We start from the raw sequence: 25178 nt of genomic DNA on the forward strand, positions 1-25178 counted from the left end.
AAAACTTCTTTTTTAAACAAGCAGTAGTATACAACATTTATTATCGTTAATTAATCCTTAGATTTTTATATAAAAATATAAATAGCGAAAACATCGATCGCTTCTTCCACAATAGTCGATGTTTTTAAAAGTGGCTTAAACATCGATTTGTCGGTATATTTATAATGTATATTTCTAAATGTTGCATGCGGTCACGCTGTACTGCTTGTGCAGTGTTGGTAAATCTCATTCGAAATATTGTTTTGGTGCTTGCGGCATTTCATAAATATTCGTAGTCTGTAAAATGTGGAAATATGGACAAAATCAAATGAACCAAGGCCCACAGGGAGGCCAAGGCGGAGGCGGTGGCCCTAACATGATGCCCATGGGCGGCTTCATGCAAGGTGGAGCGGGCATGCATATGTCACCGCAACAACAACAGCAGCAACACCAAATGAATATGATGGGCCCCGGCGGTGGACCAGGAGGTGGCCCAGGCGGCATGCAAATGAATCCCAATGTAGGAGGTGGACCACCAGGTCTCATGCAAGGCATGGGCATGTCGCCGCAGCATCAAATGCAACAACAGCAGCAAATGATGCAAGGTGGAGTTGGGATGCCAATGTCGAATATGCCGCAACAACAAATGATGGGACCACAAGGAGTAAGCGTCGGCGGCGTAGGCATGGTGCAACAGCAACAGTCCAACTTAGTTCAGCAACAACATCAACAACAACAACAGCAGCAGCAACAACAACAACACAATCCAGTCACAGGTGCAGCCGGCGTCGGCGGTGGAGGAAATAATATTATGGCAATTTCGCAGCCCAATCCACACAAGGAGATTAACATTGTTCAGTTGTCGCGCTTGGGCCAGGAGACAGTGCAGGACATTGCTTCGCGCTTCCAAGAGGTCTTCTCGGCCCTCAAGAACATACAACCAACCTCACATCGGGACAATAACACGGAGAAAAAAGTGCAGGAATATTTTCGCACCATTCGATTGCTGTTCAAACGTGTGCGTATCATCTATGAGAAGTGCAATGATGCTGGCATGGACTATATGAATGCCGAAACCTTGATACCCTATCGTGATGAGCCCGATCCGCGCATTGAGCCTTCGCAATGCGACGAATATCGCAAAGTGCTGCAAGAGAATCAGGAACTCATCGAAACGGTTAAGCTGAAAAATCGACAATTGCGTGAAATAATTGATAGAACACGCATTATTATATGGGAAATTAATACGATGCTCGCAATGCGACGCTCTTAGATTTATAAGTTTATCGATTCCAATTAATTCCAAACTCTTGTTTATTTATGTAAATTGTAATAAAAGAGCAAAACACTCGAAATACACTGTTTTTTCTGCGCTGTACAACACTGCTAGCATTTGTGATGCAGTAAGAGAGCGAGAGTGAGAGAGCAGAAGCAAGCCAGCAGTTTGTGTTTGTAAGCGGACGGCAGCAAAAGCATCTTTCTCATTTCTTCGTCTAGTGAAAAACTGATTTGTATTTTCTAATTGAAAAGAGATTTGAATAAAAAAATAAAACAGCAACATCATGGCGAAAATGGCATTTCAGCATCAGGCCGGCACGGCAATGGAATGTTTAAGCGTAAGTTGTAAATTTCACAAACACACACGCACACAAACACAGGTGCAACAGCTAGCGTTCTTCCTGTTGGCTGCCTATATGTAGGTGTGTATGCTTAAATGTATGTGTGTGAATGAGTCGTGTTTGTGAAAATGGGTCGACGACAGTCATAGAAATTGGGCATAAACAAAACTTTCACGCTACCATTTTTTGTTCCTCACATTCTTATTGCTCTCTCTCGTTCTTTAGATTCCCATTACGCTGCACAAGGAGCAGGATTACGATCAGGAGGGCAGAGAGATACTTAAGTGTGGCTTTAAAATTGGCGGTGGCATCGATCAGGACTATAAGAAAAGTCCACAGGGCTACACCGATTACGTGAGTAGTTAGTTGGTATTAAAGTGTCATCATCTTGGATCGATTGGTTAGGAATGATTACACTCGAAATATGCTTAAATTAATTGAGGTGGCATCGATATTATTTAGGTTCAAAATTTCAAAGAAGTTTATATCGATTTTACATGATATGGATTATCAACTAATGTTTATATTCTCTGTTCTAGGGCATCTATGTGACGGAGGTGCATGAGGGCAGTCCAGCTGCCCGTGCTGGACTTCGCATCCACGACAAGATACTCCAATGCAATGGCTATGATTTTACAATGGTCACCCACAAAAAGGCTGTGAGCTACATCAGGAAAAACCCCATACTCAATATGCTTGTGGCACGCAAGGGTGTCACATCCACATAATTCATAATTCGAATCTGGAGCATTCATGCGGTATAGAAATCAACTATCTATCAACTGTCTCCACACATAGCTAAGGATCTCTTTCGCTCTATCGATCTATCTCCTACCAGCGCTTTTGGCAACTCTGCGAATATATAGATACTGATTATTTACTTACTATATAAGCATTTACACCTAATACTTTTTACCCTAAAATATTATGCATATCGCGCACTCATAAGATAAAAGCAACTGAAATATTAGATATGTGAATGTAGTATGTAGTGAAAGCTTCTTGTTAGATTGAATAATTTACTTTGAAATTGGTTCAAGTTCTAGGTTGTTATACAAAAAAAAATTAAAAATACTCTTCAAATTGCCAAACCGAACAAAAACCACAAAAAAGTGAAGCATTTCAAAGTGTATAAATAAGATTTCTCATTGTACATTCTCAAAAATCAATTAAATATAGAGACTACAAATCAGTGTATTCAGCTCGCCCAACACTTTTGTAAACAATTTTGTACTTTTATACACTTGTCAGATACAAACACACAGATACAGATGCAGATACATGCCCTATATACAATCTACAATCAGCAGCATTCCAAAAACAAAACGCAAAGTTGTTGAAAACTAAATAGTACATAATTGTGATAAAATGCCGTTAATTGTGCAGATGTGTTTATTTTTTTTATAAATATGTATAAATACACTTTTTTAAGTAATTTTAAAATCAGTTTTTAAATGTTAAATTGCATTGAATAAATGTTTGCCTCTAGAAAAGCAGAGAATTGTTTTCATATATAATTTACAATTGACAATTCAGAAGTGATTCCGTAGCTTAATCGACAAAGTTTTACGTTTGCCCCTTTGTTGTTTAAGGTGAAAAAATATATATAAAATTGTTCGTGACTATAATTTATAAGTCAACAAACTTGCAATATAATTTATGAGTACGAATGTGTCCCGAATTTTTTATTGCAATTGCATAATAAATGAGGAAGTTCTTCGATAATCGGTCATTATATATACCGAGTATTTCACAGTCGACTACATCTGATCATTTGTAGGTTGTTGATCGACTCGATTCGACCTTGACCTTGTGACCGCATTCCGATTAAAGACACAACTCGATGACGAGTGCAGCTTGTTGTTGCATTTTAATTACAAAGTACTTTTTGGGCTTTGACATACACATACAGTTATCAATAACATACATATATATATATCGACAATACATTAATTAATTTTGTAACACTTTGCACTTTCAAATTGACACAAAAAATCAAAGAACTGAGAAATTTACATAACTAGTTACATACGCAAGCATTTAGCTAATTAGAATAATTAAATACATAATATGATATTGCGGAGTTTGGTAGAGGAACTTGCTGAAAGTTTTTGCAGGAATAAAGTTGTGGGGGGAGGTGGAGACGAAGACGGAGTTTGGGGTGGGCAAGATGACACCAGAGAGTGTGGAAAGAGGCGACTATTATTTGTTGGCATATCCGTTGGGATTTTGACTCTGCCAGCGCCACGTGTCCTCGCACATCTTGTCAATGCCACGCGTTGCCTTCCAGCCCAAGGCACGTTCCGCCAGCTGGGCGTCCGCAAAGCAGGTGGCCACATCGCCAGCACGACGATCGACCAGCTGATAGTTGACCTTCTTGCCAGAGGCACGCTCGAAGGCATGCACCAGCTCCAACACGGAGCAGCCGGAGCCGCTGCCCAAGTTGTAGGCAAAGAAACCAGTCTCTGCAATGTTGCGCAACTTGTCCAAGGCCTTCACATGACCCTCGGCCAAGTCCACGATATGAATGTAGTCTCGCACTCCAGTTCCGTCCTTTGTGGGGAAATCACTGCCATAAACACTGAGGCATGGACGACGTCCGACCGCCACCTGGGCAATGTAGGGCATCAGATTGTTTGGCTCACCGTTGGGATCCTCGCCAATGCGTCCGCTGATGTGTGCGCCAACTGGATTGAAGTAACGCAGCGAGACAACAGCCCAGCGCTAAAATGGAGAAGTGATTAGTGGATTTAGTCTTTGCTTTTCATTTCACATTCAATGTGAAGGGTCTAACACTCACCTTGTCCGACTTGCACAGATCCTTGAGAATCTCCTCTGTGAAATATTTGGTCTTGCCGTACGGCGATGTGCAATTGCCCGTGGGATGCTCTTCGGTGACGGGCAGAAACTTGGGCTCACCATAGACGGTGGCACTGGAGCTGTAGACAAACTTGAAGACATTATTGTCGGCCATGGCCTCCAGCAGGACATTGGTGCCCGTCATGTTGTTGTGATAGTATTGCAAGGGGATGCGACACGATTCTCCGACAGCTTTCAAGGCGGCAAAGTGAGCGACCATGTCGATTTTGTGCTGCAGCAAATGACAAAAGTGCAAGGGCACATTCAAGATTAGTAAACAATCATAAAAATAAAAAAAAAAAAACGGTAGAGATTATTGTGAGTGCAACGTTGTCGATGTGTTTGTCGCATTGCCAGCACAACAAGTTATGTGACTGAGGTCACGTTGAACAGTTGAGTAAACAATCGAGTTGCTGCTGTTGGTTGCTGTTTGCTGCTGATAGCGCAAACAATGCCGATAAGCAAGATGTGACAAATGTGCCACGCAATGGAAAATATATATCCAATTGGGCCACGACACTTGATTGATTTGATTACCTCCTGGAAGACGGAGCGCACTTGCTCGCGATCCGTGATGTCCACACGATAGAAGTTGACCTTCTTGCCGGTTATCTCCTGGACTCGGCTCAGCGCCTCCGGCAACTTGGCAGCGCCACCGCTGTAAGCATTGCATAGATTGTCCACACAGATGACATTGTAGCCAGCGTTTAGCATTTCCAGCACGGTGTGTGAGCCAATGTAGCCGGCGCCGCCAGTGACCAAGACAGTGGGTGGTGCCATCGTTGAAAGAATTGGAATTGTGTTCTGCTCAAGCTTCGAATTGATACTGTTTTGGAAACGGTCTGGAAAGTGAAAATTGGGTTAACTCGAGCGAAATTCTAATTGACGTCACCAAAAAATTCGCTTCACACACACGCCACACACTTGTGCAAGCGGGAAGAATTCTTGTTAACGGTGCTTGCCAACGTGTGTGTAAATTTACGAGTGTGTGTGTGCGTGTGTGTGTTTATGTGTTGTGTACTCACCTCAGTAACCAATAATTACTTGGCTATCTAGCTGTCTGTCTGTCCGACTGCGCGTATCTGCTGAATCAGCCGTTGTTGCTGTTGCTGCCGTTGTCGTCTACCCTTGAAATTGAATTGTTTTTAATACACACGCTATTTTAGCTGGTGTCTCGTCATTAGCTTAAAAAGATCGCTGACCTCTCTCTCTCGCTCTCTCTCTATCGGTCTGTCTTTCTCTTACTGCGGGCGCTTCTTCAGTTAAGTATGTTATTAACGTAACTCGTTTCTTGCACTTTGTGTGTTTGTTCATTCATTCATTTGCCGATTTTTTTGTTGTTATTTTCTACGTCTGTTTGGCTGGGCAGTTTGCTCGCAACTGATTGCTGTCGTTGTGCTCAACGCTTTTAACTTGTGTTTCCGCTCCGCGTCCGCAATCAAGCATATGTACATACATGCAGCATGTAAGTATGCGAGGCTCTTATCAATTTGTGTTGAAGTGCTATGTTTTATCACTGCTCGCTAGCTGATGCTGCTGCACTCACTTTGCCTTGTTGCATGCTTATCAACTGTTCTCATTTCTGCCACCAAAGCAAAGTTAGGCAAGTTCTTCTGCGCTCTTCCGCTGTCTTCGCTACTCTCTTCCAGCTTGCTATTATCAGCAAAAAAGTAAACAATTATGATGTTGGTGTTGCCAGACCGGCGCACTTGGAACAATCGATGCATTATTATGGGTGTCTGCTATCGATATCGTTTATGCGATAGTGCGATAGACAGCTACGCAAGCAGCAAGCAAAGAAAATATGTGTTAAAATTAATATTTATTTTTCAATTCGAGAAACTTGTACATTAGTGAAATAGTTAGTCACAGTCAGCACATAAATCATGGCATCCGCAACGGTAAGAAATGTATGTATGCCACACGTATTACTAAAAACAACGCACAGCAAGCTGCCGTCACCAAATATCAAAACAACGTTGCAAGTTTAACACAAATAGTTTGCATGCAATGAATTGACGTCAAGTCTGCCACATTATTAATATGCTTAAATGGTTTGAAACAGGTGCCATTATTGGACGATGATACGATACCCTTTGGCGAGGAGGATGATATGCGTGATCCCAGCCAAGCTGGTCAGAAATACACGTAAGCAAACCCTGTGAGATAGTATAGTGTCTTTAACTCAAGTATTTTCTATTGCTAGGCACCCTTATGTCACCTTCTTTCATTTATTCTTTCGCGGTGCATCCATTGTGATCTACATGTTCTGCGGCTGGTTCAGCGATTCCTTCATTACCAGTTTTGTTTTCGTTGTGCTCTTTTTATCCGCCGATTTCTGGACTGTGAAGAATATCTCTGGCCGACTTTTAGTTGGATTACGGTGGTGGAATTACGTCGATGACGATGGCAAATCACATTGGGTGTTCGAGTCGAAGAACGTGAGTCACTCGAATGTTTACATATGATTTAAACTATATGATAAATGTAACAAATGTAGTCTTCTTCCCATCAGGGTCGTGTCAACAAACATGAGCAGCGTATTTTCTGGCTTGGACTTATACTATGCCCACTGTTCTGGGGTCTCTTCTTTCTGATGGCACTCTTTGGACTCAAGTTCAAATGGCTGCTGCTAGTCATGATTGCCATAGCCCTGAATGCGGCCAATCTCTACGGTTATATCAAGTGCAACTATGGCGCAGGCAAGGACTTGAATAGCGCCGCCACAGATTTTGTGAAGACGCAACTCTTCAAGAATGCCGTTGACATGATGACCAAACCCAGTGCAGGCGCCCCACCGACCAATGTCCGGCCAACGGGAGTTGTGTGAATATTGAATGCCCAGCCAACTTGCCACCACTATTTCTGCATCAGCGGCGCATTCCAAAGAGTATTTAGTCCTTATGCTAATAATGTAACTGTGGCCGATGTCTCTGTGTATCTGTATCATATGTAATTCTTAATTTAGCATTAACTTTTCTTACATTTACGCAGCTTTGTATTGATTTAAAATATACATATGTACTGGTAAACTGTAGTTTCAATTGTCATAAAATTTCATCAATTTTAGTATGCAACAAAAATGTTTTAATTGAAAATCGCTTTGTTAAAGTTGCATAAATGTATTTGCATTATTTTCGCATTAATAACTTTGCTTAATATCTCTTGCTCTTCAAGTGTTGTCGTCTGCCATTTTCGTTTAAATTAATTAAATTTGTTTTCCACTGGGTTTCTTTTTTTCTATACACTATTTAAAAGTGCGGGATATTAAATCGATAGCTGTATACCAAAATAAAATAATCTGAACAGAGTTGGTATTTTTCATTCCAAAACAGTATATTTCGAAAAGGAGAGTTTCGGTCACACTGTTGGTACACAACCATTGTCAAAAATTTTCTTCAGAGGCGGCAGTCGGTTTTAGAACTTGTGAGATAAAATAAGAACGTTATTCAACGATAGCATAAAATAAACTTAAAAACTTTATAGTGGAACGTATAGTGAATATAATAAAATAAATAAAAGGTTTGTGCTGTGCAAAAAAACTGTGATTTTTGAAATAGACTACGTTGGCAAAACTGTATTGATTTTTGGCCTCTTCGTCGCCGGCACCTTGCGGCCTAACCGAACACAGGGTGTTCCGTGCAAACCCCCCGTGATAATATATAATAGCTAATTTGTGTTTACGTGACTTATTTTTCTTAGCAAAATGCGAGGACGCGGCGGATATATTCCACGTGGAGGTGGCTACGGAACTATGCGTGGCGGTGGCGGAGGCGGTAACTACTACAACAATCGCAACTCCAGCAATTACGTGAATACGCGTACTCAGGGCAATTACCGACCCAACAATGGACGCTACGAGAACAACTATAACAACAATCGGTACAGTGGAGGTGGTGGTGGAGGTGGAGGCAGCGGTAACTCCCAATAATGAACACTATGATAATCGCAATCGCGACAAGTTCAATCATCATAATTCAAGCACTGGTGGACGTTATGACTCCGGTTCTAGCCACAAGCGCAGCTATGTGAGTGCAAAACTGCTATTTATATATATTTATTGTTTGAACTCTTTGATAATATTCACCATGCCCCTTATAGGATACATCTAGGGATCGCAATGATGACCGCAAACGGCCTCGTCAAGACGTAAGTTCTGTTTTAGAGTGATTTATGTGTATATTATTCGCTTTTTATACGATTTAAAGGATCGCGGTCAATGTCTGTGTGATTTTAATGAGTTTCCAAATATTTATAGCACTATTTTGTGAAGGTTTAACGCCGGATTCTAAAAATTAATATGGAATTTGCCCCTCAAAGTTGCCAGATAAGAGCAATTTGAGAATGCTTATATATATATATATAAAGCACATATTATATATAACAGCAATAACGCATATAGCAAAGATTTTGCCTCTGCGATCGATTTTGATATTCCAAAAGAGACAGGGGAGATTAATCCCAGACAGAGAGAAAGAGAAATTGAAGAGCGGCCTCGTGAGGGCTGCGATCAATCTTGAATCTTGAAATGGTGAACACCATTAATGTTATATCGCTCATAAATGCATATATGTGACAACAGACAGACAGTTTCTTCCTTCCGACAACAGCAGATATCGCATCAGATATCGCTATATATAAGCCCATGAATAAACGTCTAGATGCGTAGAGAATATGTCAATTTATATCAAATCTAATCTATCTAAATAGCTCAAAAGTCGTAAGGTTTGTTCATCATGCTATAACTACTACTACTACACACACTTGCTGCAGGATAACGATTGTATTGCATTTGAGATAACCCCATACAAATATATATATAAACATTTATAAAGCAATTCTTTATCATCCAACAAAATAATGCAAATTGTATACACCATATATCCATGGTGTGTATGTTTATGTATATCTAACTACCTATGTATATTCGAATATGAAATCAAAATCCAAAAATTTCAAAACAAAAACAACAAAAACAATGCTCCTCTACACTCCTTCCTACTCATCAATCGTCATAGGATTATCGTCGCACGTCCTCGTCAAATGATCACAACGATCGCCCATCGTCATCATCGCAGAATATGGGCTCATCATCGTCCAGTTACCATCCACGCAGCAGCACTGGCGGCGGCGGTGGTGGCAGTGGCAGCGGCGGTGGCGGCAGCTCAAGTTCGTATAGGCCACGTGAAGAATCGGGCAGTCAGCGACATCAACGCGACTCCTCGATGGGTCCGCCAAAGCGCCCGCTGTTGCGAAGCGTTGCTGGCAGCAATTATATATCGAGACCGCGAGGCTCAATGACCATACGCGGCGGCATAATACGCAACAACATGCGGGGCATGGGCACCATGAGGATTGTGCGTCCACGCATCAATGAATCCAACGATTTGCGCACCATGCGCCGCCAGCTGCTCTATGCCCAGCAAAAAGATCGGGCACGCTTGCTCAAGATACAACAGCTGAAAAGGTAAATAGACAAACAAGTAAAAGTATAAAAACCAAACAATCTTAAAACAAACATTCCTTAAACAAAAGTATAAAATCCAAATTCAATCAGATCAAATCAGAATAAGAGTAAAGTCAAATTCTGTGTACTGTAAAATGATCAGCAGAAAATGAAAGAGTGCTGCGATAGATCGTCAGATACTAGACAATTCAACTATATGTGTGCGTGATATGAACACTATAAATATTTATATTATATGCCATCGAGTGTTATGAACAATTATTGGCTAAATTCACAAACTGATGTGAGATGTTTTTTGTAAAACCCAATAGATTGAGAGAGAATCTTCGATATATAATTATTATGTATAATGTAATCTAATAGATCATGTCAATCAAAGAAAACGAAACCACGACACTAAGACAAAAACAAATATTTATTAGCTTCCATCTTAATATTATACACTGTGTACTTATCACAAACTCCCTCCTTTCAACTCAATTCACACAATTCAAAAACAAATCGAAATCGAAAACTATAACGGTAACGATAACGATATCGATAACGTTGCCGATTATTAGCTCGTTGCGTCGTCAACGCCAGGGAGGGAACAGCAGCGGTCGCTCTAGCGATGACAACGATGACTCTGATAACAAGGATGGCGATACTGAGAAAAGCAAGAAGAAGAAAGCTAATGACGATGATGAAGGCGAGGATGACAATGAGGATGAGGATGACGACAATGATGGTAACGACGAGAAAGATGCAGCCGATGGAGATGGAGAGAAGAAGAGCGAGACGACTAAAAAGTCGTCGCCAAGCAAGAAACGCAGTACCAAAACATCGTCCCATGATGATGCCGAGGGAAAGTCCAATGAGGCCAAGATCAAGAAAGAAGAGGTCGATGATGATGAGCACGATGCTGGCAATGAGACGGAGAAAAAGAAGTCCGACGATGATGAAGATGACGAGGGAGGCAAGACCGATGATGCTGGCGATGCTGCTGATAAGCCCAAAGAGAAGAGCAAATCGTCGAGTACAGCCGAAAAGTCGTCAAGTAAAAAGAAGAGGGACAAAGATGGCGATGACAAAGAGTCCAAGTCAAAGAAGTCCAGCAAAAAGGATCGTTCATCGCGCAAGGAGAAGGACGACAGCGATGAGGAGCGCAAAGAGCGTCGCACTAGTTCTCGTCATCGCGACGAGGATCACAACAATCTGCGCAAGCGCACGTTCATCAAGCTGACTTGCGTCCACTGCCGCATCAAGTGTGTGACCTTTAAGGTAAGTTGTATAAGTTAGTCAATAGTTGGTTCAGGATACTAATTATATTATTCTATTACAACAGGAATATCATTATCATCTCAACTCGCGCACACACAAGAACTCGATGCGCACAGTGGCGTTGAGGCAACGTGCCGACTTGCAACGGATGCGCGCCCGTCAACGGACCACACAGCGTGAGATTGAGGAGAACAGCAAGGAGGAGTACGAGTCGCGCTATTGCCGCCTTTGTCGTTTGGCCTATCGCCAACCTAAGAATCTGCATCAGGCATCGGAGCACCACAAGACCATTAAGAAGTTCTTGATGCCCTACTGTGGCTCCTGTCATTTGGCCTTTAAGAATGCCATGCTGTACGAGAACCATCGCTGCTCCTTGGAGCACATTCGAGTAAGTCTCTCTCATGAGCTTTTGAGCTTTGTCAAAGATTTGATAATTACGATTGCTCTTTCACAGAATAAGGCACGGAATGATGAGTCTGGATCAGAGGATAGCGTGGATGAGCGTGAGATAGATTTGAACAAATTCCTCACCGTTGATTCGGTGGGTGAGATCGATGATGACATCATGGATGCCGATGTGGATGCAATGCTGCTGGAGGCTGAAACTGCTCAAAAAAGCGAGGATGAGGAGACACGCAAACGCGGCCTCATTGGCATGGACTTTATTAAGTCTGTGGAAACATTCTTCTGTGAACTGTGCAATCATTACTCCCAAAAGCAGGGCGATGTGACCTTGGAGGAGTATATCAAGAAGCATTCTCTGCAACACTCGCATGTTAAGAACTATTTGCGGCATAAGGAAGAGACTGAGAAAAAGAGTAAATCCGAAGTTGGTGATGATGAAATGGAGGGCGATGAAGATTTGCATGAACCGAAAGATATAGACGAGGCTGAGGCCGATGAAGATATTGAAATGGACATGAAGGAAGATGATGAAGATTACGAGGCTGAAGAGGATGTAGACGAAACTCATAATGATGCACTTTGGGAGGATGTGGATAAAGATCTCGGTGACCTCTTGGCAGAAGTGGAACCACTAGGTCAGGAACACGAGGAGGATGAAGATGAGTCCGTCCTGAATATTGACATTGAGAGGTAAGCAGTAAACATTTAATCAGCAATACCTTAACTATTTGTGATATTGGGACTATTTGCAGTGAGAAGAACAAGGCTAACAAGGATGAGGCCAATGGCAATGCTGATGAGGGAAAAATAGAGACTAAGGCATCAGCCAACAAACCAAGCGAGAAGAAAGCCATCTCAACAACTGCTACACCAACCAAGGCAGCCAGCAAACAAGAGTCGCCAGTGGCCGCCAAGAAAGCAACGCCCAAGGCCACTCGACCCGGACCGGCATCAACAAAACGCACCGTATTGAAACGTACTTCGGCGGCGGCTATCAAGGGGGCCACCAAGTCGGCAGCTGAGACAAAATGATTTCGATCAGTAGCAGGGGCTAACAGCAACAGTCTAGAGATGCATACATATATCGTAAACATAGAGTTAACCAAGGATTTGGTTGCGATAAACCAACGAAAATAACATATTTGAAATTCAACTTTTACATTGTAATATGTATATCTAAAAAATGCATAATACATGCAAGACTACTAAAACAAATATTTTCCGACTCGAGTTATTCAATTGCACGTCTTTACTAAGCATTAAATATAAGTCGTAGCTCCTAGTTTTACCTAAGGGTAATATAATAATGGGATCGTGAAGTTCGCAGACTAAATCTTGTTGCTGATATAATCCAAATTTTAATTTTTTATTTAGAAATAAATTGATAAAATCTTTTTATCAAGGACCAAATATTTTCAATAATACAATTTAAAGAAGAAGGTACGTAAGCATACATACATATGTATATGTGTATATGAAAATATGATATGAGACTTTGAAATAAGCTGCAACTTTTACGCAACAATTTCTATGACAAAAAGAAATACAGTTTTAAAACAATTCAAAAAAAGAAAAAAAATTTTGAAAATCGAAAATTATGCTGAATATAATATATCGCACGTTTTTCGGTATTTTTGGTATATTTATGGGCACACAACTAGATTTACATTTGCAAAGTTTCGGTCACTCTCTCCCACCCAGCCTTTGTTACAAATTTTCATTTGTCGACGGGAACAGCAGTCAGTTCCGAAAGTTGTGTGATAAAATAAGCAGATAATTCCGCCATCAAGACAAAGTAAATCTAAAAACTTTATTGTGAAACGTTTAGTGATTGTAATAAAATAGATAAAAGGTATTTGCAGTGTAGATAAAGTGTGATTTTTTCAACAGACTACGGTGGCAAAACAGTATTGATTTTTGCCACTTCGTCGCCGGCACCTTGCGGCCTAACGAACACAGGGTGCTTCGGGCAAACTACCCGCTGTATGTATACATATGTAATAGGTTGTCTATATTTGTGTGTTTTGTTTTGCTTAGCAAAATGCGAGGACGCGGCGGATATGTTCCACGTGGAGGTGGCTACGGAACTATGCGTGGCGGTGGCGGTGGCGGTGGTAACTACTACAACAATCGCAACTCTAGCAATTACGTGAATACGCGTACTCAGGGCAATTACCGACCCAACAATGGACGCTACGAGAACAACTATAACAACAATCGGTACAGTGGAGGTGGTGGTGGAGGGGGAGGCAGCGGTAACTCCAATAATGAACACTATGATAATCGCAATCGCGACAAGTTCAATCATCATAATTCAAGCACTGGTGGACGTTATGACTCCGGTTCTAGCCACAAGCGCAGCTATGTGAGTGCAAAACTGCTATTTATATATATTTATTGTTTGAACTCTTTGATAATATTCACCATGCCCCTTATAGGATACATCTAGGGATCGCAATGATGACCGCAAACGGCCTCGTCAAGACGTAAGTTCTGTTTTAGAGTGATTTATGTGTATATTATTCGCTTTTTATACGATTTAAAGGATCGCGGTCAATGTCTGTGTGATTTTAATGAGTTTCCAAATATTTATAGCACTATTTTGTGAAGGTTTAACGCCGGATTCTAAAAATTAATATGGAATTTGCCCCTCAAAGTTGCCAGATAAGAGCAATTTGAGAATGCTTATATATATAAAGCACATATTATATATAACAGCAATAACGCATATAGCAAAGATTTTGCCTCTGCGATCGATTTTGATATTCCAAAAGAGACAGGGAGATTAATCCCAGACAGAGAGAAAGAGAAATTGAAGAGCGGCCTCGTGAGGGCTGCGATCAATCTTGAATCTTGAAATGGTGAACACCATTAATGTTATATCGCTCATAAATGCATATATGTGACAACAGACAGACAGTTTCTTCCTTCCGACAACAGCAGATATCGCATCAGATATCGCTATATATAAGCCCATGAATAAACGTCTAGATGCGTAGAGAATATGTCAATTTATATCAAATCTAATCTATCTAAATAGCTCAAAAGTCGTAAGGTTTGTTCATCATGCTATAACTACTACTACTACACACACTTGCTGCAGGATAACGATTGTATTGCATTTGAGATAACCCCATACAAATATATATATAAACATTTATAAAGCAATTCTTTATCATCCAACAAAATAATGCAAATTGTATACACCATATATCCATGGTGTGTATGTTTATGTATATCTAACTACCTATGTATATTCGAATATGAAATCAAAATCCAAAAATTTCAAAACAAAAACAACAAAAACAATGCTCCTCTACACTCCTTCCTACTCATCAATCGTCATAGGATTATCGTCGCACGTCCTCGTCAAATGATCACAACGATCGCCCATCGTCATCATCGCAGAATATGGGCTCATCATCGTCCAGTTACCATCCACGCAGCAGCACTGGCGGCGGCGGTGGTGGCAGTGGCAGCGGCGGTGGCGGCAGCTCAAGTTCGTATAGGCCACGTGAAGAATCGGGCAGTCAGCGACATCAACGCGACTCCTCGATGGGTCCGCCAAAGCGCCCGCTGTTGCGAAGCGTTGCTGGCAGCAATTATATATCGAGACCGCGAGGCTCAATGACCATACGCGGCGGCATAATACGCAACAACATGCGGGGCATGGGCACCATGAGGATTGTGCGTCCACGCATCAATGAATCCAACGATTTGCGCACCATGCGCCGCCAGCTGCTCTATGCCCAGCAAAAAGATCGGGCACGCTTGCTCAAGATACAACAGCTGAAAAGGTAAATAGACAAACAAGTAAAAGTATAAAAACCAAACAATCTTAAAACAAACATTCCTTAAACAAAAGTATAAAATCCAAATTCAATCAGATCAAATCAGAATAAGAGTAAAGTCAAATTCTGTGTACTGTAAAATGATCAGCAGAAAATGAAAGAGTGCTGCGATAGATCGTCAGATACTAGACAATTCAACTATATGTGTGCGTGATATGAACACTATAAATATTTATATTATATGCCATCGAGTGTTATGAACAATTATTGGCTAAATTCACAAACTGATGTGAGATGTTTTTTGTAAAACCCAATAGATTGAGAGAGAATCTTCGATATATAATTATTATGTATAATGTAATCTAATAGATCATGTCAATCAAAGAAAACGAAACCACGACACTAAGACAAAAACAAATATTTATTAGCTTCCATCTTAATATTATACACTGTGTACTTATCACAAACTCCCTCCTTTCAACTCAATTCACACAATTCAAAAACAAATCGAAAACTACAACGGTAACGATAACGATATCGATAACGTTGCCGATTGTTAGCTCGTTGCGTCGTCAACGCCAGGGAGGGAACAGCAGCGGTCGCTCTAGCGATGACAACGATGACTCTGATAACAAGGATGGCGATACTGAGAAAAGCAAGAAGAAGAAAGCTAATGACGATGATGAAGGCGAGGATGACAATGAGGATGAGGATGACGACAATGATGGTAACGACGAGAAAGATGCAGCCGATGGAGATGGAGAGAAGAAGAGCGAGACGACTAAAAAGTCGTCGCCAAGCAAGAAACGCAGCACCAAAATATCGTCCCATGATGATGCCGAGGGAAAGTCCAATGAGGCCAAGATCAAGAAAGAAGAGGTCGATGACGATGAGCACGATGCTGGCAATGAGACGGAGAAAAAGAAGTCCGACGATGAGGAAGATGATGAGGGAGGCAAGACCGATAATGCTGGCGATGCTGCTGATAAGCCCAAAGAGAAGAGCAAATCGTCGAGTACAGCCGAAAAGTCGTCAAGTAAAAAGAAGAGGGACAAAGATGGCGATGACAAAGAGTCCAAGTCAAAGAAGTCCAGCAAAAAGGATCGTTCATCGCGCAAGGAGAAGGACGACAGCGATGAGGAGCGTAAAGAGCGTCGCACTAGTTCTCGTCATCGCGACGAGGATCACAACAATCTGCGCAAGCGCACGTTCATCAAGCTCACCTGCGTCCACTGCCGCATCAAGTGTGTGACTTTTAAGGTAAGTTGTATAAGTTAATCAATAGTTGGTTCAGGATACTAATTATATTATTCTATTACAACAGGAATATCATTATCATCTCAACTCGCGCACACACAAGAACTCGATGCGCACAGTGGCGTTGAGACAACGTGCCGACTTGCAACGGATGCGCGCCCGTCAACGGACCACACAGCGTGAGATTGAGGAGAACAGCAAGGAGGAGTACGAGTCGCGCTATTGCCGCCTTTGTCGTTTGGCCTATCGCCAACCTAAGAATCTGCATCAGGCATCGGAGCACCACAAGACCATTAAGAAGTTCTTGATGCCCTACTGTGGCTCCTGTCATTTGGCCTTTAAGAATGCCATGCTGTACGAGAACCATCGCTGCTCCTTGGAGCACATTCGAGTAAGTCTCTCTCAGGAGAGAAACTGGCTTTGTCAAAGATTTGATAATTATGATTGCTCTTTCACAGAATAAGGCACGCAATGATGAGTCTGGATCGGAGGATAGCGTGGATGAGCGTGAGATAGATTTGAACAAATTCCTCACCGTTGATTCGGTGGGTGAGATCGATGATGACATCATGGATGCCGATGTGGATGCAATGCTGCTGGAGGCTGAAACTGCTCAAAAAAGCGAGGATGAGGAGACACGCAAACGCGGCCTCATTGGCATGGACTTTATTAAGTCTGTGGAAACATTCTTCTGTGAACTGTGCAATCATTACTCCCAAAAGCAGGGCGATGTGACCTTGGAGGAGTATATCAAGAAGCATTCTCTGCAACACTCGCATGTTAAGAACTATTTGCGGCATAAGGAAGAGACTGAGAAAAAGAGTAAATCCGAAGTTGGTGATGATGAAATGGAGGGCGATGAAGATTTGCATGAACCGAAAGATATAGACGAGGCTGAGGCCGATGAAGATATTGAAATGGACATGAAGGAAGATGATGAAGATTACGAGGCTGAAGAGGATGTAGACGAAACTCATAATGATGCACTTTGGGAGGATGTGGATAAAGATCTCGGTGACCTCTTGGCAGAAGTGGAACCACTAGGTCAGGAACACGAGGAGGATGAAGATGAGTCCGTCCTGAATATTGACATTGAGAGGTAAGCAGTAAACATTTAATCAGCAATACCTTAACTATTTGTGATATTGGGACTATTTGCAGTGAGAAGAACAAGGCTAACAAGGATGAAGCCAATGGCAATGCTGATGAGGGAAAAATAGAGACTAAGGCATCAGCCAACAAATCAAGCGAGAAGAAAGCCAGCTCAACAACTGCTACACCAACCAAGGCAGCCAGCAAACAAGAGTCGCCAGTGGCCGCCAAGAAAGCAACGCCCAAGGCAACCAGCAGTGCGGCCAAGGCTACTCGACCCGGACCGGCATCAACAAAACGCAACGTTATGGTCAGCTTGAAACGCACCTCGGCGGCGGCTATCAAGGGGGCCACCAAGTCGGCAGCTGAGACAAAATGATCCCGAGCAACAGCAGAAATAGCAAGTCTTTAGTCCATACACATGTAGTTAACTGCAACCAATGATTTGGTTGCAATAAACAAACAAAAAAAATGAACAATTGAAATTCAACTTTTACATTGTAATATGTATGGCTGAAAGCTGCACAATGTGTGCGAGTCATGTTTAATAAATTTAAACTTAAATCAACTAAACAAACCGAAGCAAAGCAACCAGCCAGCCACCTGTGCGGCATGTGGCACACTCGGAGCGTTGTCGCGTGGCCTTTCTAAACTAGACGATAACAATGGGAATTGCTGGGCCAGACAGGGCATGGACAGTCAACTGGAGATAGAGATAGAGAGGGAGACAGAAATGGCAGTTGTTTAATTTGATTAAGTGGATTTTTCTGGTGCGCCACCATCTTATCGGATGTATTTATTAACCTTGGACAAAACTATGTTGCTGCTGCTGGTGTTGCTGTTGCTACTGTTACCGCAATTGGGAGTTGGAGCCACAGTTGGCATTGCCTGTTTATTTCCGCTCCAAGAAGACAATGTGCTGGCAACTGGCAGCTGAAAGGAAAACATTTCATTTGGATTTCATAATTTTTCGCCAAATTAACTTTCACTGGCATGTCACGTAGGATTGTGGATTTTTAAATGAATGAGCCGCCAATGTGGCGAGATGTGTTGGATCTTTTGTAGTTGTTGTCGATGGTGTTGTAGTTGTTGTTGTTTATGTTGTAGTTGTAGTTGCTTTGCATGTGCCACAGCATTGCACAATATGCCACTTAATATGCGTTAATATATAGGGGCGCCTTTCTCACCAGCAACAGCAGCAGCAACATTGCCACCTCGATTGCTGTTGCAGTTGCTTCCTTTTTTTGTTGTATCGAATGACTGAGAGACAATCACAATGTCAAGTTTTGATTTGGTTATTTGCAGATTGTCTGTCTGTCTGTCTACCTGGTTTTTATGATATGCCAAGTCTGTCTGTCCACTTCGTTGCTGGTTGCTGGTTGCCAGCAACAAAAGTTAATCCCTGGCAATCGCTCATTCGGCGCTTTGGTTAAATTGCATTCAAGCTGCCTCAAGATTTATGCGCGCATTGTTCTGTGCCTCAAAAAATCCGGTTTCCAGCTTACCGCTTGCCGGCTTCAACTTTGACTTGAGGGGCCTCCGTTACCATTAGCATTTAATCTGCGGTTTGTGTGTTTACTTTGTTGTAAAGTTTTTTTTTTATTTTTTGTTTACTGGTTGCTGCTTTTGGCGCTTCTATTAAGAAATTTTCAACGGGTGCTTTTTTTTATACATATTTATTTTTGCCATCTTCCTGTTGTGCAGCTTTTTTTCTGCTGTGCACTTTGCCACATTTTCAAATGCCAAGGTGGGAGCTGGTGTTGTAGTTTTTGCTGGCCAAAATCAAGTTTTCTAGACGAAAAATAGTTGGTGTCTCGATGTCTTTAATGCCAGGCAACAGGCAACGCACTTTAAAGTGTATTGAATGGCTGCCTAGTTACGCATTTACCGCTCTGGGCATTGACATTTCTCATCTTGTATCTTAAATAGTTGTTAAATTAAATCATTTGGCCACTTCATTGAAATGCCAGTGAATGGATGGATGGATGGATGGATTGTTCCATGTGTGTTGCCAGAGATGTCGTGATTATTTTTTTTTTGTGCGGGTGCGTGCCTAATTGCTGGTATTTAAAAATAAGCTTTTGTTTTACTCACACACACATTTTCACATCGTTAAGTTGAGGTTTATTTTTATTTTCATTTGTGGGTAATTCTTGTAAAAAGCCTTGACACTCAAAAGATGTGGAATTTGCATACATTTTGTCTCTATACAAAATGCTTTTGATAATCAACGGTTTTGTAACGCAAGGTCTCTCTTTTAACTTTTTCTCTCATTGTTTTCATTTCTAAGCAAAAATTCAAATTTAGCTATTGCAAAAGCGCGCTGTTAACACAATGTTAAGAGCTTATGTTAATAGCTTAATCGATGATGATCCTTCTTCATTGACAATACTTATCAATGCGAAAAGTAAAATTTATGTAATTGCGCTTTTTTCTCTCATTGTTTTCATTTCTTAGAGGTTGCAAAAGTGATCTGTTAACATATTGTAAAAAGCTTAACAGAGATCGATGATGATCGGCTACTTCACTAATCCTTGTTCAATCACAATAGTTAAGACCTATCAACAAATTAAATTAATATAACTGTTTTTTTACTTTCATTGCTTTTATTTCTTAGCAAAAATTCATATTTAGACATTGCAAAAGTGATCTGTTAACACATTGTAAAAAGCTTAACAGTGATCGATGATGATCGGCTTCTTCACTAATCCTTGTTCATTCGCAATAGATTTGTCAATGCGAATGCGAAAAATAAAATTTATGTAATTGCTTTTTTCCTCTTATTGTTTTCATTTCTAAACAAAAATTCAAAATTGGACACAATGTTAAAAGTTTAAGATAGATCGATGATGATCAGCTAAAATACTAATTCTTGATCATTCACAATAGCCAAGACTTATAAATTCGAATAGCGAAATGTAAAATTTTAGTATATGCGCTTTTTTCTCTCATTGTTTTTATTTCTTAGAGGTTGCAAAAGTGATCTGTTAACACATTGTAAAATGCTTAACAGAGATCGATGATGATCGGCTACTTCACTAATCCTTGTTCAATCACAACAACCAAGATTTATCAATGCGAATGCGAAAAATAAAATTTATGTAATTGTTTTTTTTTTCTCTTATTGTTTTCATTTCTAAACAAAAATTCAAAATTGCAGACAATGTTAAAAGCTTAAGATAGATCGATGATGATCGGCTAATGCACTCATCCTTGTTCATTCACAAAACTTATCAAAATATAAAATTTATGTAATTGCGCATTTTTAGCTGGCCATTCTTCTTTTTATTTTTTTTTTGCAATGCTCAATGCTTAAGTGTAATGTGTGAATATTTCACACGCGACTCTTTGGCAGCCTTGTGGCTTTGCCTGATCACCGGGCATTTAAGCCATCTTAATGGAGGAGAGAATTTAATTGTTGTGCTGCTGCCACAGAGACCACAGAGAAACAAACCATGGCCAGGCAAATAGCTGTCTTTTGGGAAAACTCCGCATGCTAATTGATACGTAGTTCATACAGCAAAACATTCCTCAACAAAGTTCCGCGAAAACCCCGAAGAAAAAAAAAAAAGAAAAAAACTATTACATCAGCTGGCAATTTTTAGCATGCAATTGAAAATGAGACATGGATGTGTGTTGATCTTTGCATAGATACAGCAAGGGCGGTGCTCGGTGCGCTAAATAAACGTATGCAGATCTAATTAAAGCAGACCAGGTGTATCTAGCTGCATCTGGGAAAGATGCACATAGTGTCTATTTTGGCCTGTCATATATATTATATTTTTTTGGTTTGTTTTTGCAAGCTTCATTCATTCTTCTCACGCCCAATATGTAAATGAAGGCACTTTGGGGACAGCTAAGTGAAGAGGGGAGAAAGGGAACGAGACAGCTTATTGCTAATGCTAAGCCAAAGACGAGTTTACATGCTTCGCTAGCGACTCGCTCTTTGTAGTGTGAAAATCTTTTTATACCCGCTAACCATAGATTGGGAGGGTATTATAACATTGGATTTGTATGTAACAGGCAGAAGGAATGCCACATTCTACCTCGTAAAGTAAATATAAATATTCTTGATCAGCGTCAACAGCTTAGATGATATAGTCATCTGTCCGTATGATCTAAATGGGATGAAGGTATAATTTTTTTGACAATACTTGTTATTTTCTGGTATCTGGTTAATACTCTATAAGGTATGTTGAAAGAAATACTAAATTGATATACCAATTACGGTTTTAAGTATATTCTAGCATTTTTCGGCATATTATATCAAAGTACTACACAATATTTTAGTATTTTTGATATACTGTGTTGAACTAATAAACCGAAAAAATATGAAAAGTTTTATTTGACATTAAATCAATATTTTAAATACAGATTTCGGCATATTTTAGTATTTTTCGGTATTTTATTTTGGTATAATACCAAATCTATATACCAAATACAGTTTTCGGTATATTTCAATATTATTTTGTTATAATGCTATGAAAAATACTAGAATAGTATATAGTATTCCGGCATAATATACCAAAAATACTAATATACTATATATTATTCTGGTATATTATACCGAAAAATACTAAAGCGTGCAGAAAGCTGAATTTTCAGTATACTATTTTGGTAAAAATTAACAACAAATACCAATAAATACCCAAATCTGTATTTGGTATATCGATTTAGTATTTTAAGAATATTACCGCACTGTTGTGCTTTTATTAAAAATGTGTAGCGGGTAACTCACAGTCGAGCACACTTTCTTAAATATATTTTTTTTGATTTCTTATTTTTTGAGTCTTTGCTGTGTTGTTTATCTTCTATGATTATTTTATTTTTTCTTTTCGAGCTGGAGTTGGAGTTGGAGTCGTGGTCGTCGTCATTCATAACTGCCATTGTGCATGTGCATTGTTTTGTGTGCCCTGATGATGGTGTTTTTGGGTCTATATTGGAATTTGGGTATTTGGGTGTTGAGGTGCCTGGTGCAACGCTTTTCTTGATTTCTTTCATCAAGTCAGCAACAGATGCATTGTGCAATGCGGCGTATGCGTAATAGTCATAACTCTCTTCGCAATGCGATCTATTCAACCTGTGCTTTTCCTTTTTGCCCTCTTGACATTTAACGAGCTTGATGCCTGATGCCGTTTGCCAACGGCAATAAATTTTCACAAGGTCGCACATTGGCCACATGCTGAGCTGTGCATCGGGCATCGGGCATCGGGCATCAAGCATTGAGCATCGATATCAATTGTCTGGCAGCGGCTCATTATCGAACGCATTAGTTTGTTTGAATCGTGGCGTGAATAAAAAAGCATTAACTCAGTAAGCTGATTGTCTCAGCGTTTTGTTTTTCTATGCTACGGGTTATGGGTTACGGATTACGTCGACCGACCGACCGGCGAGCAGGTGAAAATTCAAGCTGCCACCAAGCGTGCAGCACTTAAACGGATCATTAAATCGACGCTCCACTCGCACCAGCCTCTGTGATTATGCGTCGAAGAAATGGCGAGAAGCCAAATAAAGCAATACCAGGAAAACGCAAATCATATAACCACTCACGAACTGAGTCAAAGAAGTCAGACCCAAAAAAATGATCATGCCCCCGACCCACACAACACAACACAAACATAGCACACATTCATGTAATGCCAATCGAAATTGTCTACAGTTGACTGGACGCGAGGCTCATTAGCAAATTATGCACATACTCTGGCACAGACATGCTTCAAAAAAACCCGGATCCCGGACAAAGTTATAGATACATATTAGAGCTAAAGATTTGTGTGATTGTGATTGCAAAGAGGAGATAAACTTGTATACTAAGCAAATTGCGAACTCCTCTTTTGGGTGTCTGTTGCTTTGTCTTCAACTTGACCGCAGGCTGCAATTGTATGAATCACGAGTTAAAGTTAATGTTTATGGCGGTTTTACGCCCGACTGGTTCTCATGGGGTCCAATAAAAGACAAACAAACAAATCGTTTATGTTTAAGCCATATTAATTGTATTTGCGACCCAATGAGGCAAGCAACTAACTTCCACATAAATTAGAATGCGCCTTTTTGTTTTATGTTTCGCTGCTTCGCTTCATTTTTAATTAATGCAAACTGATATTTTGACAGTTTTGATTTATGGCGGCAGATAGGCAAAAATAGGGAAGCGAACAAACGAAATCGAAACGTGGAAATGAAACAGTGGGAAACAGAACAATTCTTTTACAGCTGCGCTCGAAAGTATGCAATGAAATTTTGTACTGTAGAATGCAATGTCCGCATTGCAATTGCTTCGAAGTATTTATAGCATTTTAATAGTTTATTTACTTGCGCAAGCAGTTTGAGCTTCTTTTGCAAGCAAAGTGCTAAAGTGCGTTTCAGTTAACTGAGCCAATATTCAAACTGGCAATCGCCGTAAATTAGCCTAAAATTGTACGTCATTTAATAAGCCGCTTGTCGCAGCACTTAAATTATAGTCTCGCATGAGCCATAATTATTAGCAGCAGAGAGCGATCCAAATAACAACTACAATTTACGAGACACATTTGACATATGCACACTGCCATTATGCAATCCCCATTGTCCAGTACATTTCATTAACAAGAGCAGCAACAACACAAGCAACAACAACTTTGAAATAGTTTCGCTTAGCGTTTGGCCAATTAAGATCTCATGTAAGTTCGTTTTTCGTTTCGATGGTTGTTGTTGTTGTTGGTGTATCAGATGGTATAGTGTGTATATCAAAAAGCATCAACTAAATGCTAAGGTTGACTACTGTCCAACAGAGCCTGAGCCTGAGCCTGACTGTCGCGATATAAAAAAATGCATACACATAAAATTTAGAGCATTAAACTGTCGAGTGCAAAATGCATCAGCAGCCAGCAGCCAGCAGCCAGCCGGCAGTTGGAAGACATCGCCAGACAACATTCTACCAATAAAACTGAATGCAAATGCCAAACAGCGAAGTGCAATTGTCGTCTCTGTCGTCTCTCGAGCATCAACATCATCAACATCATCATCATTATTGTTATGATCATTATGAGCATGATTATCATTGATTTAAGTGAAGTCAAACTGCAAAAGTATTGCAGCAAAACAACATGAAAAAAGTGTTTAAGAAAAACGAGAAGGAAAAATGCGGCAAGCAAAAAAAAAAACAAAACTATAATACAATAACAATAATAATAAATAACAGTAAAAGAAAAGAAGATGTTGCCACTGTTGTTGTTGTTGAAGCTAGTTGCAGCAGCAGCAGCTGTTGCAGCACTTGTGGTTGTTGTTGTTGTTGCTGCTGCTGTCGTCTTCGTCTCGCATGCAATGCAACAATTTCACAAGCAGCACGCAGACAACTAAATGACAATGTGAGCAAACTAACAGCAACAACAACAACAACAACAAGGTGAATTTATAATAAGCTTGGCTGCAATTGATCGATGTCTAAATGTTGCGCAAATGCTGCTCTCCGGC

At 40.5% G+C, this 25178-nt stretch overlaps 6 protein-coding genes across 10 annotated transcripts; 5 read left to right on the top strand and 1 right to left on the bottom strand.

Annotated features, from left to right (window-relative positions):
• Positions 1–209: 209 nt before the first annotated feature.
• LOC132794181 (mediator of RNA polymerase II transcription subunit 30) lies at positions 210–1334 on the top strand. Its single transcript, XM_060804464.1, has one exon. It carries the CDS (start codon positions 284–286, stop codon positions 1250–1252), a length of 969 nt encoding a protein of 322 aa, XP_060660447.1. The 5' UTR covers positions 210–283; the 3' UTR covers positions 1253–1334.
• A 78-nt stretch (positions 1335–1412) lies between these two features.
• LOC132794184 (tax1-binding protein 3 homolog) lies at positions 1413–3091 on the top strand. Its single transcript, XM_060804469.1, has 3 exons — positions 1413–1595; positions 1824–1952; positions 2138–3091. The coding sequence occupies exons 1-3, from the start codon at positions 1542–1544 to the stop codon at positions 2324–2326; spliced, it is 372 nt and encodes a 123-aa protein (XP_060660452.1). The 5' UTR covers positions 1413–1541; the 3' UTR covers positions 2327–3091.
• A 351-nt stretch (positions 3092–3442) lies between these two features.
• Positions 3443–6107, bottom strand: LOC132794180 (UDP-glucose 4-epimerase). Of its 2 annotated transcripts, XM_060804463.1 has the most exons (5): positions 5660–6107; positions 5483–5579; positions 4995–5299; positions 4399–4689; positions 3443–4322 (listed from the first exon to the last, which is right to left on the bottom strand). In XM_060804463.1, the coding sequence occupies exons 3-5, from the start codon at positions 5235–5237 to the stop codon at positions 3801–3803; spliced, it is 1056 nt and encodes a 351-aa protein (XP_060660446.1). In that variant the 5' UTR covers positions 5238–5299; positions 5483–5579; positions 5660–6107; the 3' UTR covers positions 3443–3800. The 2 variants fall into 2 exon arrangements, with proteins under 2 accessions (XP_060660446.1, XP_060660445.1); XM_060804462.1 differs by having other exon boundaries at positions 5483–6107.
• Positions 6108–6211: 104 nt separating this feature from the next.
• LOC132794182 (uncharacterized Golgi apparatus membrane protein-like protein CG5021) lies at positions 6212–7489 on the top strand. 4 transcript variants are annotated; one of them, XM_060804465.1, is made up of 4 exons: positions 6212–6367; positions 6523–6605; positions 6664–6898; positions 6958–7489. In XM_060804465.1, the coding sequence occupies exons 1-4, from the start codon at positions 6344–6346 to the stop codon at positions 7285–7287; spliced, it is 672 nt and encodes a 223-aa protein (XP_060660448.1). In that variant the 5' UTR covers positions 6212–6343; the 3' UTR covers positions 7288–7489. The 4 variants fall into 4 exon arrangements, with proteins under 4 accessions (XP_060660448.1, XP_060660449.1, XP_060660450.1 ...); XM_060804466.1 differs by having other exon boundaries at positions 6212–6358; XM_060804467.1 differs by having other exon boundaries at positions 6213–6367; positions 6973–7489.
• A 344-nt stretch (positions 7490–7833) lies between these two features.
• On the top strand, positions 7834–12809 carry LOC132794179 (glutamic acid-rich protein-like). Its single transcript, XM_060804461.1, is given in 9 exon segments — positions 7834–7979; positions 8160–8376; positions 8378–8485; positions 8559–8606; positions 9476–9924; positions 10485–11184; positions 11249–11572; positions 11639–12279; positions 12342–12809. Coding segments are annotated over 8 exon segments (2763 nt in total). The 5' UTR covers positions 7834–7979; positions 8160–8163; the 3' UTR covers positions 12622–12809.
• Positions 12810–13295: 486 nt separating this feature from the next.
• Positions 13296–18298, top strand: LOC132789882 (glutamic acid-rich protein). The gene is made up of 8 exons (XM_060798195.1): positions 13296–13441; positions 13627–13954; positions 14028–14075; positions 14938–15386; positions 15941–16640; positions 16705–17028; positions 17096–17736; positions 17799–18298. The coding sequence occupies exons 2-8, from the start codon at positions 13631–13633 to the stop codon at positions 18106–18108; spliced, it is 2796 nt and encodes a 931-aa protein (XP_060654178.1). The 5' UTR covers positions 13296–13441; positions 13627–13630; the 3' UTR covers positions 18109–18298.
• Positions 18299–25178: the final 6880 nt, after the last annotated feature.

The sequence above is a fragment of the Drosophila nasuta genome, chromosome 3 (genome assembly GCF_023558535.2).
Source record: "Drosophila nasuta strain 15112-1781.00 chromosome 3, ASM2355853v1, whole genome shotgun sequence".
Taxonomy (NCBI): domain Eukaryota; kingdom Metazoa; phylum Arthropoda; class Insecta; order Diptera; family Drosophilidae; genus Drosophila; species Drosophila nasuta.